Genomic DNA, 18,679 nt, shown 5'->3' with positions numbered 1-18,679 from the left:
CCATGACCAGTCACCTAAAGGCATGGCGACCTTTCTGGTCTTCTCCGGATGTCTCCTCGGTCAGATAACAGGGAATAAAGACATCCTAACTCAGATGGATGTCCTGGTGGATGTTGGAACGGCAAAGGAGAGAAGTTCTCTACCGATGAGGATGTCTCATGGTTACAGGAACCAAGCCGTGGCAAGCAATGTCTGGACCTCCGCCAATGTAACCGACTGGGGCAGGGAGAAGATGCAAAAGGACTTCTTCCGCCCGTTTCTTTCTTGACATCTATGACGGCCGCCGTACTGGGGGAGAAGGGAGAGAACTTCATCAAACCTTAAGAAGATGACCGCCCGTCTGCATCTTGACCTCAAGGTTTTTTCCCCGTGATGTTGAGCGGAGCCCACGTCGCGTCCGGCGTACCCCCTTCTTCCCCCGGTTTCATTAGCTGTTGTTCTCGGCGGTGAGGTATTTGAGTGCTTTGAAGCCGTAACGCCGGGACATGTCTTGTTGAAACTCCTCCTTCAGCGTCTTCAGGCAGATCCGATACTGCTTGTTGGATCGGAACTTGGTGATGTCGAAGCTCGGCGCGTGCGGCATGTGGATCATGTAGGCGTTCGGCAGCACGGTGAACTCGTATTCCTACAGGAAGACGGGCGAGAGAAATCAAGACACAGAGGTAAAATATTCGACGTCACTGTTATACCGCGATGGAGTCTTATTATAAATAAAAGGATTGGTGGTTTTGCAGTTACAGAAGATGTTGCTGATATATCTTTTAGCCCTTTATCACTCCCATCACTACTGTGTTCCAATGGCCCTTTATCACTCCCATCACTCCTGTGTTCCAGTGGCCCTTTATCACTCCCATCACTCCTGTGTTCCAATGGCCCTTTAGCACTCCCATCACTCCTGTGTTCCAATGGCCCTTTATCACTCCCATCACTCCTGTGTTCCAATGGCCCTTTACCACTCCCATCACTTAAGCTTAAATTTAAAAGGCTAACTGAACGCTAGAAATCCCTTTTGCAATTATGTTAGACAGAATTTTCCTTGTTTTTAATGAAAACAGCCGAGCGACCCCAAACATTTGAACAGTAGTGTGTATCATGAAACAAGATGTTTTTTTTTTTCTAAATTAAAAAAGGCTTTTTTCAGCTTTGATTCTCAATATGATTCAGATAACTGAAAATAGTCAATAAAGAACCATTCAGGAATGGAATTGATCTTTCTCCCTGAATCCTAGAGAAACAAACTAAAAGTAATTTGAGTTACAGGAGCAGCCGACGCGTTGGCCGAAGACATCGTCTACGCTCTGCGTCGTGAGTATAAAAATCCACTAAGCAGCTTGACCTGCCTCCTAAAGGGAACTTATTGGGGTACGACGGGGCAAATCCCAGGTGGCCAGTACCTATAGATCCTTAACCTTTAAAGCTATAGATACATCCTTCCTGACTTCCGGCTCCTAAATGCTACAGACTCGTCCGGCCCCGCACTGGCACACATCGTTCTGAGAGTTCCCTGCTTTTAGACCCCAGGTTTAGAGACCTGTTAACAATTCTAACCTTCTTCTGTATTTAATTTGATCCATACTTCTCGGACGGCTCGTCTCTGCTTGCCCCCGTTCTGTGATTCACTCAGTAGCACACATTACCAGTCCGAGCCAAACTGGTCAAAGCTATGCTATGGAATATCCCTGTCCGGCTGCTAAAAAAATAAGGCAGACATCTCGGACGGCGATGGTTACCTGTGCGTCCAGCTCCATGATATGAGCTACTTTGTTCCAGCCGAATCCCACGAACCTGCGATCGTACTCGGGACAGTCTCTTCTCACCACCACATACGGCTCGAAATCTGCCTCCCACTCCACTCGATAGGGGGTCGTCGCCGTGCGCCACTTGGCAAAATTTGTGGGCGCGTGTCCTTTAGTCCAGACGTGGTACCTGCCAGATCATATACTCGTTACAGACCTACACATATTACCATCTGTTTAATATATATACATATATATATATATATATATTACCCCAAACTTTTGAATGTGTGGTTTTGTGTGTGTGTGTTGCGTGTATGTGTGTGTTTAAATACCCCCAGTCATTAGAGGTGTTCACGTCTGATGGACCGAGCCTTTCCTTTTGCGTCTGGGGAATCTCTGATGTTTGAAGCCTTTGAAAGCAGCGTCTTGCGGTGAAATATCCCGACTGCTTGCCCGTACATCAAGGTCTAAGAAGGTAACATCACGGATCTGTCGCCAGCACCCCCCCCCCCTGAGCGCTGCGTCACGCTAATTACGTGGGATCAGACTATGGAATTATTGGGGGGTTACGTCTTGGGACATGACTGAAGACTCTCTCTCTCTAACATAGTCTTTATTAAATCGTTACCTAAAGGTGAAGAGGGTCCCCATGTCCAACATGGAGAGGAGTTCTGCTTTCGACTTGGGGAAGGACAGCCGGTATCGCAGAGTCTCAAAGGCTGGGATGATCAGAGCCTTTTTGGTGTTCTTGAGGTCCAGCTGGACCACCGACTTCCTGCGAGAAAACAAAAGCAGACCCAAAAATTCAAAGTAAAACAGAAACGTTAATTGTCAATGTCCTTTTTTTAAACAAGTTTCTCGCCTTTAATTAAGATATATATATATATATATATATACATACATACACACACACACACCGGTATATATATTATTATTTATTGTTTTATATAGCGCCATCAAATTTCATACCGCTGTATATATATATATATATATATTGTATCATTGTATTCATATACATTTATTTCTAGTAACAATGTATTTAAGGTCTGTAGGGCTGCATTCCAAAATATAAACCATTTGAGTGCCAGAGAGGGTTTTCTGAATCCAAATAATTCAAAAACTATATTCTATATACCCTCTATATACTATATGCTCTCTATATATTATATACAAAAACATCTTTATTATACTAAAATTTGGGATATTATTGTAAATGTTAGAAAAAACATACAGGAAATATTAAGTGCTGCAGAATATTATTAATATTATTAATAATATTTTCCTATTTAATACTTTAGACACTACTCAGTTAAACTCGTATGACAGACTTTTACTGGGGTTGATAAGCATGAAAAAAATAAATAAAAATAAAATATCATTTTCGCAGCTGGCTGTATCTCACATACCTGAAGAGGCACGTATGAATTTGTGCAAAATGAGTTGTTATCACTGTGTGGTAAATGTTCTAATAGTTTATTTTTTAATCTATGTCCCCTCTTTTAAGAAACCAAAAGCAATGTTCTGTAAATTAGCGCTATTACGGTATAACAGCAGCTGCAGTTCATAAAAGAATCCACAAGAGGGCGCCCCAGCCTTTCTGACACCCGGTGACATTAAACTGCACCAAAAGGATCTGTTTTATAATATATGATTAGTAACTGCCTTTAAAGGGACTCTCCAGCCATTACATGCAACTTTAACGCGTGTGACAGCGGAGACAGCCCTTTAAATTCTGTCTCGTCCCCCCCCTCGCAAATGCATGGGGGGATTCTGCAGAATTTCCATATACATTTGCCCCCCATGCGTTACACCTTGTAAGAGGTCTATTCCCCGGAACACATGATATACTTACCTCCGGTCAGCCCTAACGCTGGCTCTGAGAACGCTATGGACGGAGGTGGACTGAGACCCCGGTGTACATGCACAGAAAGTGGTCCCGTTTATTTGAATTGGGGCACTTTAATGTCACCGATCGTCTGCTCCAAGCAGGGGTGAGAATCTTCAGACCTATGGACGAGCCTGGTAGCTGTGGCTCCAGAGCTGCAGCTTCTACTTAATGCAAGTGACTTTGTTTCTTTTACTTTTATATTTAAAGAATTGTTATCTTAATACTAATATGCGTTCTTTGTTAATGAGGCTGCCGGAGACGTTAAACTGCCCCTTTAAGTAAAAGGCTGCATTAGCATGTTCGGCATAACGTGTAGCAGGCAGGGCTTTGTGTGATACAAATGGATACAACGTGAGACACCGCACTGCAACAATGTCATGTAACTTGAGTGAACACAAGAGCTGTGATTGTATTAAGAGGCATTTTAGAATTCAGCGACTATCACGTTCCATTTATATATCGGCAACAAGGATTATTTGTGCTCTATGCTAAATAACTGTAAAGATATACATGTGATGGTGATACCATCGCATGCGCGGCATGTCACGAAATACGTCTCATTCCTGTACTCGCTCGTAATTGTCTTATGAACAGACATTATTATAAAAAAAAATGGAGGGACTGTCCTGCTAACCACAGGAGCCCAACTACTGCTTTCTTAAGATATTTTGTGGACCAAGTCCCCCCCTGTGCGTCTTACCTGAGGCTCTCATAAAGGCCGTACATAGGCAGAAAGTCTATATCGGACAGGAACATGTATGGGGTGCTGACGTGCTTCATTGCCACGTTCCTCAGCAGATTGACCGGGTAAAACTGGCCCTCCTTGTACACGATGTGGTAGCCCACGTTCCGTCGGTTCAGCAGGACCTCCGAGCCCTGGGCGTAGCGCAGGAACTGCTGAGCCTCCGCGTCGGACAGATAGAGGGCCAGGCTGATGGGGCCTTCCCAGTGTTTGCAGATGGCTTCAAGCATCTGGAGCCTGAAAAGAAAAGGGGTAATCAGAAGTGAGATCACCCGCCGTGACGGAACAAGCACCGGTGGCACCGGGTGAGTTATGACAACCGTGCCGACAGCCGCAGATGTTCAGGTGACAGCGAGCGCCTGACGAGACGGAGACTCGGTAATCACAGATGAAGCTCTGGCTCCGGCGGGCGTTCCAAACGAGAAGCGCTTCAAGCGAAGCTTTGCCAGGAGAAATGTCGCGTCGGAAGGAGAACTTCTGCCGTACCTGTCCATGGAGAGCTGGGCCACCAGGGTGACGTCGGTGTCGTCAGGGGCCGGCTCGTACTCGTAGTGTAGGAAGTACAGGTGCGTTCGGTGGACGGTGAATCTCTCCCGTCTAAACTCATAGCACAAGTCGTCTTCATCGAGCTCCGAGAGCTGCTTCTGAAGCTGCAAAACAAGCACAAGGAGATGAACGTTTATATCGCGTGTATAATATCAAGAAGGAATCCCCCCTAAAGTGGCTAAATCCGAAAAACAGCTTAATTGGGGTTTTTTTAACCTTCCTTTGGACTTGATTGACTCGTCTTTTTTTCCTCCTTAATTACTATGTTAATAATTCCAGTATATGCCGAGCTCCTCTTACCTGCCTGCAAACCCCACGTCCCGAACCCAACTGTTGTAGAGATGTCCTACAGTCCTTGAATTATTGGGGGTCCTTCTCTGGCTCTGTACCCCCGTACACAATCAGTACGCCGCAGAACCCCCCCTAACAAGGAAGTTTAAGCGACGTTTGCTCGGAATACGTTGCCTGCCGAGCTTCGCTATGGCCGGGGCCGACAGACAGCTAGAAGCATCCGTCGAACACGAACTCCGCCATGAATATGTATTGTTTGGTTGCTGTTGAGGCTCTGGGGCCGGGGGGGCCGAGGGAAGCAGATGGCGGAGCACATTCTTGGCTCCGGGCTCATTCTAATAAAATGTTAACATCCAGCCGGGGAGAAGCGGGGCTCCGACGAGTCAGGGGTTAGCGTGATAGCGGCTCCGTGCCAACGGATCGACAGGGCCACGGAGACCTTGCGTCCGGTCCCATCAATTATCATTCCCTAACGCTGTCCTCCTACGGTGAACAAGATGGGGTTAAAGGAGAATGCCGGCGTTGCTTCGGGTTACGGCTTCCTGATTGGATGGTGCAGGGACTGAGGGATCGTGGGAAACGAGGGAAAGTTTGCATGAGATGCCCCGGCCGGGAACTAAAAATCTGAAAAAACCGAGCATTTAATGAAAATAATAAGACTGGCGAAAGACGGAGGATCCAATTATGGTTTTATCTCGCGGTTCCCCTTTAAACGCATTTTTATCGGTCTTACGGTGAAGGATTTGGCAAGCGAGTTATCAGGAGAAACCGCTCTGCAATCTTCTGTAAGCGATAACACGTTCTCTACTGCATTTTCACTTTTAACCCCCTAGTGCCCTGTCGTTTACCGATGAGGACAGTAGAACTATATATATATATATATATATATATATATATATATATATATATATATATATATATATATATATAGATAGATAGATATATTTTATGGGTGGGGGGTTCCACCGGCATTCGGCCCGACTCTGGCCAAGCCTGCAGAGCATCGCGGTACGTTCAGAGTGTTACTTAATTGCCACCCAGAAAAAAAAAATGGTAGGATTTCACCTGAATTTGGTGCATTTTTGACACTTACGTTTTCGCTGTTGATGTCCGCTTCACTGGGGCAGCCAAAGAGCTCCCTCCTCAGGAGGTTCCCGTCGTATTCCAAGAAGGTTAAGTAGAGATTGCGGAAGAACTCCACGTGCTTGTTCTTCACACGCAACTTCTTGGGGGAGTTCCAGTGTATGACCTGGGGGGGGGGGAGAAGACAAAGACCCCTGGGTTGTGTTATTAAGACCAACAAATGACCAAAAGAGGACGAGGACGAGACGTCTTGGAGATTTGAAACATATCTTCTCACCGACGTTGTGGATCATCGAGGGCCAAAAGTGTCCTACGAAAGAGACCCAGCCGGAGCTCCATTGACATGTAAACATTTAGTAGGGTGTAAACATTAAAAGCCTTGCCCTCCGGCCAGTACCATGGGGAAGACGGCTACGGGGTCGCTTCAATGGGGGCAAGAGGGACATCTCAACATCACATGTAGCAAGCAATGATCCTGAGATTCCAGATCCGATCATAAAACTCACCATCGTTCCCCTTTCCATGAGTTGATGGTTTCCCAATTAGAACAGCGAGGACCCTGGAATAATGGTAGAGGGCCTGTAGGGCATTTTTTTTTTGGGGGGGGGGTGATACACGGAGCTGGCATAGTGTCTGGGAACAGCAGGGCTTCAAAATCAAGAGAGTTAAGACCCCCCGGGGAGGCTAAAACCCACCCACATAATGTCATTATAAATAGCAGATCTTGGCTTATTAACCCTTTCGTTCTGTATTACAGGTTATATTCCCCCAGGATCGGATGGTTTGGATGAGCAGACAGAGAACGTGGGGCCCTCTGCACTCATAGGCCCTCTGCACTGAGCGTAATAGGATGAGACGGTCTCTTGGCGCGGAGAGCGGCACAGAGCTGCGCGTGTTACGATCGATTATAGCAGCACGCGCGGCGAAGCACCTGGGAAAGGTTCCAGCCCCAGGATTAGAAGCCTTCCCACTGAAGGGACAGGAATAGCCTCCCAGCAGAAGTGGTAGAGGGTAATACAGTGAGGGTATTAGACATGCATGGGATAGACATACGGCTCCTGAATCTAAGATGAGACCAACGACTGATTAAGGTTTGAGTCTTTACAGCAGGAGATGGGGGCCGAATGGGGGCCGATCGGTTCTATTTTTCTATAAATAGAGACCTGAGGATGCCATTTCCACCTGCAATGGGAAACAATGAAAGGAACGCCTGCAGGGATTTTCCTTCACAGAAAGATCCTCCAATCTACTTACTATCTTACTATCAAATATATGTATAGATCAAATTTTGGAACTTCTTCCATAAAATTTGTTTATATATATTATACGGTATATATTATAAAAAAATAAGCATTATCGCCAAAAATGATGGAGAATCCCGAGGCTGTTATTCCCGTCCCAGCCAGTAGGTGGCAGAAGAACCCATCTATTTAAAGCAATAGCCGCAGAATCTCATAAAATTCAACTAACCTTCAAGTCTCCCTCATTTATCTATAAGTCACTGTTATAGAGAGCTGTCAGCCACTCGCGTCAGGACTGAAATCGCCCAGATTTGGGGTCTCTGACCGAGGAAATTGAAGGCGTTTAACCATTTCACCACCAAAATACCCTTTAGACCGGGGGTCCGCCTCTTTATGGCTCTTGCGTTTGGGAATTAACTACAAATCTCAGTATCCTGAATCCCATTTTACTTAAGGAGGCCTTAAGTCTATTTTTCCTACGTCTCCGGGGTAATTATGGTGATTACTAATTAGCACAAGCTGCTATCGTGTGGAACCGCTCTGAAAAAAAGCATAAACGGTACAATTAGAGAACGAAATAGAATTCTCTTTATCACATCAGAACCTTCTTTTCTCTAATTAGAAGTAATATTCCTGTTTATACCTGCTGGTTTATCGCCGTTGTTAGCGGAGATTCCTAACAAAAAAAATAGTATTTTTGCCTTTATTTCCGGGAGAAAAATAAAAAAAAAAACCCCAAAAAGACTTGTTTTGAAGACGATATAATTAACTATCAGGATCCAATTTGTCTAACATCGTGTTCTATGTTCTAAAATGCTTAAGAGCATTTGTTCCCTGGCGACCGGATCCGCAGGCAAGAGATTTTTATTAGTTTTTTTTTGGGGGGGGGGGGTAAAAAACTAAATTTAAGAACTTTTTAAGCTCCTTAAGATGAAATGCCCCCCCCCATTAAACTGTAATTAAAATAATATATCGATACAAATAGAATTTACTACCCAGATGATAGCGTTATTTTCCGATTGGGTGGAATAATCATATTATTGCGCAACATTCGGCCGTGAATGGATAGGGATTCACGTCATGGTATGGGAGAGAGAGACTGGGCTGGGTGTATATCCCGGGATCTCCGTGTGAGATACGCTACCCCACGAAGAGCAGTTTTAAATTAATATGAGGCTTGAATGTAAAGTTTAACTTTACTAAGATAAATGGGACAGCCTCCCAGCAGAGGTGGTAGTACAGTGAGGGGATTTAAACATGCATGGGATAGGCATACGGCTCCTGAATCTAAGACGAGACCAACGATGTCCTTGTTTGTGGCCGGACGCGGTGAGCAGAAAACGAGTATTCTGCGTGTGTTGGAAACAACTCAATCCGACATGTGGTTTCCTCGCAAAGAAGCCGAAAACATGAAAACTGAGAAATCCCAACGAGTTTTTTTTCCTTTTTTTTTCCTTCTTGTTGATGAATCTGTTAGCGGAAATCGCACAGCCGTGAAAATAAACATTAATGGACAGCCTGTCGGAAATTCCCTCTCTGCGTCGGCCTCTACCGCTTCTGCTTGGAGGCTCTACCACGTATCGACCGCCCTACGTGGTAAAACTTCCTTACAGGAACGAGCGACAGATTTGCTTAGAAACGCCATAAAAGAATGGAAAATTGATGGCCGTCCGGCGGCAGAACGTCGAAATCCTCGCCCTATGGCCCCGTTGAACCCGTCTCAATGGGAATTGTCACTCAAGCAGGAAACGATGACATCATTATTACAAACGGTGGCATAATAACCAACCTAAGGCGGGGGAGCCTAAGGAATACCACTCGGGGGACGGAGGCATCGAAGCACATAATTGAGAATAATGGGAGTATTTCCCCAAGACGCGCGGCACTCAATGCCTCTCTTCATCGTCGATGAAATAACGGACCTCGTCTTCTTCTTCTTCTTGCTTATTGTCACGAACAAAAGGAACGGCAGCGAGACGGACAGATGCGACAATGGCCCAGAGAAAGCCGAGCGCGACGAGTGCGCCCGGCCGCCGTCATCTCCGTAACGTCTCCGCGGAGAACGATTCGAGTGGAAGCCGATAAATAGATAAAAAACACAAAAAATAAAAGTCCTTCTCAATAGGAAGCAAACAATCGGGTTTAAAATCCTAGGGAAAGGTCAGCGTTCTACTTAAATAAAGACTGAAGGTTCCAGGTTCTGACTATTCTTCTAATGTGTGGCCCCGGGGACTGTGGGGGGCTACGGATCCATTCCAGGGGTCCCAGACAGGGGCATATATATAACATATACATTATATGTACATTAACTTCATGCCTCGAGGAACCCAACCTTCAAACTGACAGATCAATAAAAGTCAAAGATCCCGTCAGCTTAATCTCCTCGAGGGGGTCTATTACCCCACCTTGGCTTTGGTGTGTGGGGGGGTTTCTGGCATCAGGCTCCGTGGCGGATTATTTAAAGGGACGCTGATATCCGTGTGGCCCTTTTCGTTTATCATTTTCTCCTCCTAGCCAACGCGTTCCGCAGAATCCACCCCCGATGCGTTTGGCCCCCGTCACCTGTTCGTAAAGGGGGTACGTTCATTCGAACTCAATCTTCTGGCTTGCGCTTATTCTATACTGCCTGACCACCAGCCAGCTGAAGCTCTAATGGGTGACGTATGGTTAAATGGCATGTATGATGTGTATGTATGATGTAATAAGTGACCTTGCGAGTGCCGGTGGGCACCATAGGCTGTGGATACAAAGTGTTTCTAACGAGGGGCGAGGACCACGATCGATGTAACGACGACATTCATTATCTTTAAAAGCCGAGGCTGCCCATAAAACAAATTATTTACGTTTCAGACGATCGCTACGGAATAATTGCCTCTCGGCTCGTAGAATTTCACAGAAATTACCATCCGGTCCACCCCCCCCCCCCATGAAATCTGATGTTTATTTCACTTCTGTCGTTTTGCTGGATAAGGCGACGTTCGACGCATTTCTGAACCGGATCCCCTACGGCCTGGTAGACCGCAGAGCTTGCATTTCAATTGCCTCGACAGCCGACCCACATTGCCGCTCACGTCCTAGGCTGGGAGTGGGTGGGAAGCGAGCTCGTAGCGCGTTAATGCATGCAAATGGTGCACCGTGTGGGTGGCTTTTGAAAGCGTGTCCCCCGTTCACTGGATTCGTTCCATGTGCTATTTTTTTGTATGCTTTTAGGCAGAAATTAGCAGAGAAATTAGGCTTCCGCCGGCTTGAAAGGAGAGCCGCGTACGGTTGACGTGGCCACTAAATTATCTTTTTGTTGATGTGAATTGACTCTTTATTAATCCTCGGACTGCTGCGCCCATCTGACAATGAGCTGACAGCATGCATGGGATAGGCATTTGGCTCGTGAATCTAATGAACAGGAACAGCCTCCCAGCAGAAGTGGTAGAGGGTGATGCAGCGAGGGGATTAAACATGCATGGGATAGACATACGGCTCCTGAATCTAAGACGAGACCAACGACTGATTAAGGTTTGAGTCTTTACAGCAGGAGAAACGGGCAGACTAGACGGGGGCCGAATGGGGCCGATCTGCCGGCACATTCTAGAATGTTCTTTAAGGAAGACTTTATCTCCTCAGACATTCCAAGCGGATCTCTGCGCTCCCTGGTGACGGGGACAGCCATCTTTTAAATGTCATCACCGTTCAGTCGCGCGTCCCGCCTCGCTGGCTTTTGAACGGAAAGCTGCCACGAGTGAATGTGATCCGACAGGCTGATGGCTGTCGAGAGGCGGACTTCTGATCCTTAGAAAGGAGTCCACGTTCTAACGGGAAGAAACATTGTAACAGCGTAGAGGTTGATGTCGCGATTCTAACGGGACTCTGCGTGTAATTACCTCCTCCTCAACACAAATAATTCAAGGTGGACCCCGTAGAATGTTGAAGGACCTTGTTGGTGCCTTGAGGACCATTGATGGAGCAGCAGGGAGCTTCTGGACACGTTTGGGACCAACTCCGCTAAGTAAATTCCGCTGTTAAGATCCACCAATCCACATCAAAAGGAATCCTACCTACGCCTAAGTACCTACACAAGGGGCAAATTCAGCTCATTGGGCCTTAGAAGATACACCAAGCTTGGACAATTATATTGGATATATATACCGGGGGCACCCAGACATCAATACAGCCAACATATAAAAATAAATATATCATGGGCGGTCATGGTTGGGAAGGAAGTGGGACATAAGCAGGAAGGAGGCACGGGATTGGTGGGTGTAGATTATCCTACTTGATTCAAACCCCACCCCTTAAAAAGGACAGCAAATGACACGTGTTTCCTGTCTGTAGTAAATAAGCCCGTCATGTCAACAGCGCCAACAGCCACATACCTCCCACCTATCCTGGCTTATCCTGGAACATCAGGGGAGGAGAGAGGGGCATCAGGGGAGAAAAAAGGGACATCAGGGGAGGAGAGAGGGGCATCAGGGGAGAAAAAAGGGACATCAGGGGAGGAGAGAGGGGCATCAGGGGAGAAAAAAGGGACATCAGGGGAGGAGAGAGGGGCATCTAAGGGAAGACAGGTGGTTTTGGAACTTTACAACTTTACTAGGGTCATCCGGAGACTCCTGATGATCTTCAGCAAAAATAGCAATTAACACAAAAACCCACAAATAATTTAAGAATCTTTCTCTGGTGAGCAGCAACAAAGCAGTTCAAGCTATTTGCCACAGCCTATTATCCCTCCTCAGGGACCCAGAGAATGGGTTAAAAGGTTTCAACATAAAGCTTCACCTTAATTACAAACATTAATGATAATTTATGAAAATACACACGATGTTCTTCCCTGCGTCCCGCTCCCTGATAACAGGGAAAAAAATAACAATTTCCCCCACAATTCCAGAGTTTGATTAAAATGAGCTTCCGTGTAAGCGGCACCTTAAGGTCGGAGACGTCCCGGTAGCACTGCTCGGAGCGAGTGTGGTCGGACAGCTGGACGTTCCAGAAGCAGGGGAGCTGGTGGACCAGGAAAGGGTTCTGCTTGATGACAGCGTTGAAGATATCCTGGGGAGAGAGAGACAGCTTAACCCTCTGCATACCGAACACACGAAACATCCCTCCCGCACTGCAGAGATCACACACAGCCCATATACTGTATAATATATAGATAGATATGTAAAGGGAGACTGAAGATATCCAGCCTTTTTATTTATTAGGTACTATTTATAATATTTAAATTATTTTAAGTTACATGTTATTATGGTTTATGTTTTGAGGTTATTTTAATTGTAATAGTTTTTGCCCCATAACGTAATGTTTCAAACACACTGACTCCTTAACATACTGCCTGTGGGATAGAATGACTCAGTCTTAATCACCCAGCCGGACACTCTGACTAATGAAAGTCTATGGGGGAAAGGACTTCATTAGCATTGCCATAAAGCATCAGCTCAGTGCGGTGTTTGAGCCGGGAAAGTCACCCAAAATATCACATGACTGACAGCACCGGCGGCTCCAGGTCTGCAGATAAAGGGGGTTTATTGGGACAAAATGAGTTAAAACCAGGTTTTTGACTGATATTATTGTATTCAGCGCTGGGGGTTATGGCGGTATACATTGCTGGAGGCTTGTTACTGTTTACGGCGCTGGTGGGGGGGTTATTACTGTACTCAGGGCTGGGGTTAGTGCTGTATAAAGAGTTGGGGGTTAAAGCTGCCAAAGCCGGAGACCAAATGAGTGAAACAGATTTCTTTTAGAAATAACTCTGGGAAGAATGTCTCGCCGAGACTCGCAAAGCCGGCTGTCAAAGGCACGACAGTACAGACAGACAGACATGACAGGGACAGCCAGCCTGTTCCCTTCAATAACAGAGCCGGATGATTCAAAGACAGGGGCGGCCGTCTCCTAGGGATATGCGATAGACAGCGACTGTCTCGGCTAATCAGGGGGCCACAGGTTCGACCATCAAATAATCTCAAAGGGATCCAGGACTCGGAAGCCAAAAGGCTGTGGATTAGAAAGTTTTTCTTCCGCTCTACTTGCTGGGACATAAATTGGCTCCTCTGCGACTCTTTCTCGATCTCCTTTGAACAAAGTGTCATGGCACCAAAAAAAACAAAAACCTCGCAATATTTTCCTCAAAGGGTTTTCTTTTTTCTAAGCTCCACTGCCAGCTCTGCGGGGAGGCCGCGCTATGAAGACACGGGTCATCGTAATGCTTTCTGTTCGCTTCGGGTCTCTGAGCTTTACCTAAGGGGCTGGGAGGGATCTGAAAAATGTAAAAGCTGCCTGGATCGTTCCCCTTTGATGGAAAAAAAGGCACAGGAAAAAGTTTGACCCTTCTGGGCACCCGGAATGTATTGTCTCTGAGTACAATATTATATTTTCTGTGAAATATCCCAATAAATACTAATTATCCCGGGTGAATTTTGGGTACCAATGACAGAGCGTGCGAGGTGTCACCGCCAGCACGCCAGGCCAGGGCCAGTTTAATGCGCACAGTTTGGAACGTTACATTTGTTCGCATGAAATATTCACTCGCCCTTCGCTGGGTTTAAGACACATTCTGCACGTTTTGGCGGGGAGTCGGCCGGGGGGTGAAATTCGTTTACACGGCGGGAAGGCGTCGGGGCTCCGAGCGGATAGAGCTCCAGGGCCTCGTCGCTCACCTGGTCGGCCAGAGAGGTGGACAGCATGCTCATGAGTTCGCGCTCGGCCGTGAGACGCCACATCTGCTCCCACTTCATCTTTCGAAGCTTATCCAGAAGCAGAAGGATCACTCCTGGTGAAGGACAGAGAGGAGACGTTAACGTCGGCCAGTGGACCAGCACCCTTCATTGTATTTAATACCCCCCCCCCGGTAACCCCATGCAGTGGCCCTATCTGATCTGTTACAATGTAATCCACAGACAGCACCTTAGAGAGACCTTAAAGGGCCACATGTACTCATCACACGTACTTTAACTCATATGATAGCTGAGAGGCCCCTCTAAATGTACATGCGCTCCCCCCCTTTGCAAATGCACGGGGATTCTGCAGCTTCAGCGCTGGCTCAGTGAAAGTCTCGGGGGGAGGGGGGCTAATAAGACCCCCCCATACACAAAGTACCCCCCCACTGATTTCAACAGGAGGACTTCTTCCCACTGATTAATTACTTCCAGCAGCCAATGAGTAGTGGGAATCATCAGCCCACGAGAACCTGGGGAGCTGCAGCTTCTACCTAAGGTAAGTGATTATGTTCTAACCTGTCACAGAACGCACAATACTCATAAAGTGCATTAATATCATATTATTGGATACATTCTCTGAGTCTGATACTGGTTTCAATATCAGGGTCGGAAGAGGGAAGACACCGGGATTTGGGGCAAATAAAGGGACTGGATGACTTAAACGGGTGCACTTGGGCGGCAATATGTGAGAAATGCTAACACTGGCCTCGACAACCAGGCTTGCAGTTCAGACGCCGCAGTCTCAGGGTGGGGCGTAAGATGGTTTATTGTCGTTGGAGGTCAGAAATAAAACTGAATTATTGAGCCTCCGAATTCGCTCAGACGGCGAGTCCCCGCTGTGGGTACGGAGCAGATGGCGCGGAGGGGAGGCTGAGCGTTAAACACAATGCCCCGGGAGCGTGTTACCGCCTGACGCCGCCGCGCAGACAGCACAAGGATTTCTCTTTATTACGCCCTTAAACTTTAGAGCCGATCTGTCACGTTCCCCCTAATTCGACATTTTACGGTCTATGTAATACTATGTAACACGGACGTAACGAGGAATAGATACACTTTAGAAACCATCCTTAAGCGTATATTATGGGAGCAGTCATTCTAACATCCTGTTCCTGGGATCTGCATGATTATTCCTCCCCGTTGAGTTACCTCTTCCCTGTTGTTAAGTGGCTGATTGGTTCAGACAGCCTTTGTAAGGGCAGAGGGAGGACAAGGGAGAGAGAATGCTGCTTATATCAAGGGTTTCAACCACACCGAGAACGACCGTAGGACTCAATCGCTTTAAAACGCTCATATATATTTATATTATAAGTAAATGGAGTTAATGAGTCTGTGTACAAAAGGGGTAAAAGAACAGCGCAACCGAGGGCAGCTGCCTAATACCCTGCCCCATGATGCATCCCTGCTCAGGAACGCCTGAAGCTTCAGCTCTCCTGCCTGCTCCCATGGGCATGATCAGTGGGGTGCGGCGGCCGTTCCTCTAGGCCCAGGAGGTCCACGTCTGGACTCACCAATACTCTGAAGCCAAAGAGAGGCCTTAAGAAATCGAAGGGGCCTCTTACCGCTATTTTTCTTCTTTTGGGGATTATTGGGGGTTCGGTGAGCCCAGACACGGCCCTCCTCGATCATACTGGCTGCATGTATCTGGTACTTACAAAGTATCTGGTACTTAAGAGCCCTAGGGGACCATGGGCCGGGGCAGGTACCACACAGGCGGGTGTAGTGAATTGGCCTGGTGTGGAATGGGTTAAGCTGTGTTGAATGCTGCGCGGCAGGCTTATCAGGCAGATACTGAATGAACAGATTCTGGATTCCAGGGAAACCAGATGAATGAGATCATTGCAGAATATCTAGAACAGGTTATTAGACTTTGGAGAGATCGCACAGTGACTTCTAACAGGCACGCGGCAGCCTGACAACGGCTCATAATCATCTTATTTACTAAATCCTACCGGCTGCACTCATGGGGTGAGAAAGGACTATAAGGTGGGTGTGGAGGAACATGTAATACAGGAAGGTGGAGGAATGGGTGACAGGGTGTGGGGGAAGAATGAGTAAGAGGAGGTGAGTAAAAAAAATAAATATATATATATATATATATATGTAAAATAAGGGGAAGAACAGTTAGATGGGTAATATTAAAGAGTAGGGAGAAAAAGAATGAGTTGGGCGAGGTCATCGAGTTGGGAGTGAAAGGATGAGATGGGCGGAGTCATGGAGTTGGGAGAGAAAGGATGAGATGGGCGGAGTCATGGACAGTAACGTAAACACATCAATCAGATACATTATTCCTCTTCAAAATATGTGACTTAATTACAAAAAAGCTGTCTACATAAGACAACGCCCCAGACACACCCCTAACCACACCCCCTTAAACCAAAGTTTTAAAACACTAGATGCTTTTTTAGATCACATGTCCACGCCTGACATAATCCTTTGACATAAAGTATATTTGTCATAATGGTATAAAGGGTACATTTTGGTATAATAAAGCTTTTATTCCTCAAATATTTTTTTTATCTTAATCTCCCCCATAATTCTAAATATGTTTAAAAAAAAAAAGGGACAAAAATTATATGAAGAGAGGAGATGCTCTCCTCCAAAAGTCTGTTTGCGGTTCCTTTGGCTGCACATAGAACTCAATAAAACAGCAAATATTGATGAGGAAAAACAAGAGGTTTTATTATCCGATTTAACGATTTAACGGGGATCGCTTGCCTAGTCGGTAACAATCAATGAGCCCTGCGACAAATCACTTGCGGCTCTCCTAAGTTGCTCACCCAGATCATGCTAAGAGATCACCAATAAGTAACTAATACAAACAGGTATGGGAAAGCATTATATAGCACACTGAGGACAGAGCTGTTTGTTCACCTTTCCTATACCTGACCAGGTCCTCTCGAAGCCTTTACAAATCAGCACTCACAGCGGGAGCTGCGCTCTCCTCGCTTCCACAAGCTGACATCTCGTGCATTAACACCTGCTAACACTCCTCTCCCACCCTTGTTCTTCTGTCCCTTGCTTTTTCTGTTTCCATATCCTCCCACAGATAAACATTCAGCCGGGTGTCTCTGCCCCTATACAACAATCTGACGGAACTCTGCTACAACCCACACTCGTGCCAGATGGTTACCTCCCAACAACAGAGATTAACAAAGAGAAGCTGTAGCCTACAGGATAAGTCTTCTGAAGGTCCATCCACGTCTTCTCGTAGGACCAACAGCGCTGGATGAACGTGAACCATGTTGTCTCTTTAATTAACGCAAAGAGACAGATGCTGATGAACATCGGAGATAAAACAAGGCAGCCCATGAGCCTAAAATAATTGTGTGACAGATGCCAATTTTGAATTCGGCTGGCAAGGCACGGCAGGCTTGTCAAACAGAAAAGGAATCGAGCTTATTCCATTTTACTGCGTTGCCATGTCTTTGTCCCAGAATAATTTTCTTGTCTCTGTCAGACGTTGAACTGGCATCCCGCTTCATAAAAAATGACATGTTTCATTACGACGAGGATTAAAATATCACCCAGATTAAGATGTTGAGTTCTTCTTGTCCACGTCAAGTAGCCACGCGACGAAGGCAATGTACGTCCTTCCCAGCAATTAGAGCGCTTAGCCTCTGTCTAGACGACACTTCTAAAGTTCTTACCTGTATTGTATCCTCGCCCGAGAGCTGGCCACGGCCGGTGGTTTTTCCATAGATTCCCGAGATACCAGTCACTCTGATTCTCCACCAGGCCAAGAACCTGTTGTCCTAAAAAAAAAAAAAAAAAAAAGAAAAGAACAAATGTTATTTACTGGGAAAAAAAACATCTAAAAACATAATTCAACGAGCTCCTCCTACCACTGATGACTCTCCAGCCTCCACTTACCACTTCTCCTCCACCAAGGATGGTCTACCAGAACCTCTCCAGCCTCCACTAACAACATTCACCATCATGGGTGGTCTACTGGGACCTCCCCAGTCTCCACTAACCACATTCTCCCCACTACGGAAGTCCTACCAGAACCGCTCCACCCTGTAATGGATGTTTCCTAAGAAGCTCTGCCAGCTACGTTCCACCAGTCTCTAGGAGAGAGCTCCCACAGGCACACAAGCCGTGTGCCATCATACATGGCCTGCTATTGTAATCATTTTACATCGACTTAAGGTGTTTATAAAACGTCTGCCCACTCCAAAGCAAAATGAACATTTACGCCCTTTCTGCCTCTTATTTCTTGTTGGGCTGAACTTTCTCTCCTTGTAAATGTGGAGCCCAGACCAATGCACCAGGGGCACGGCGATCTATACCTGAAAGCCCCTTATGTTCGCTCCCTGTCACTCTCGGCCCGGTAAACAAGTTTGTTTTCTTTAAACACTGTCTGTGCGGCGTCTGTCCGAACGCATTAGACTAACAGGGAGAGACGGTGCCCGGCGTCCTCTCTGGCATGTTAATTGGAGCGAATT

The 18,679-nt window shown here is 46.4% G+C and overlaps 1 protein-coding gene across 3 annotated transcripts in view; it reads right to left on the bottom strand.

Moving 5' to 3' along the window:
* Nucleotides 1–427: 427 nt before the first annotated feature.
* Nucleotides 428–18,679, bottom strand: part of LOC149276469 (xylosyl- and glucuronyltransferase LARGE1-like) — an 87,733-nt gene continuing 69,481 nt past the window's right edge. The window contains exons 6-14 of one of the 3 annotated variants that reach the window (XM_089503618.1): nt 17,882–17,986; nt 14,175–14,287; nt 12,445–12,570; nt 6,300–6,455; nt 4,856–5,019; nt 4,328–4,606; nt 2,368–2,514; nt 1,731–1,926; nt 428–625 (exon numbers count right to left, since the gene is read on the bottom strand). In XM_089503618.1, the coding sequence (XP_089359744.1) occupies nt 428–625; nt 1,731–1,926; nt 2,368–2,514; nt 4,328–4,606; nt 4,856–5,019; nt 6,300–6,455; nt 12,445–12,570; nt 14,175–14,287; nt 17,882–17,986 (1,484 nt within the window). The remainder of the gene's footprint in view (nt 626–1,730; nt 1,927–2,367; nt 2,515–4,327; nt 4,607–4,855; nt 5,020–6,299; nt 6,456–12,444; nt 12,571–14,174; nt 14,288–17,881; nt 17,987–18,679) is intronic. The other 2 variants (XM_089503619.1, XM_089503620.1) reach the window with 2 other exon arrangements.

This window comes from Sceloporus occidentalis, unplaced genomic scaffold, assembly GCF_023333645.1.
Source record: "Sceloporus occidentalis isolate IW3139 unplaced genomic scaffold, rSceOcc1.0.p SCAF_238, whole genome shotgun sequence".
NCBI classification, from domain to species: domain Eukaryota; kingdom Metazoa; phylum Chordata; class Lepidosauria; order Squamata; family Phrynosomatidae; genus Sceloporus; species Sceloporus occidentalis.
This window is presented reverse-complemented; position numbering and strand designations above follow the sequence as displayed.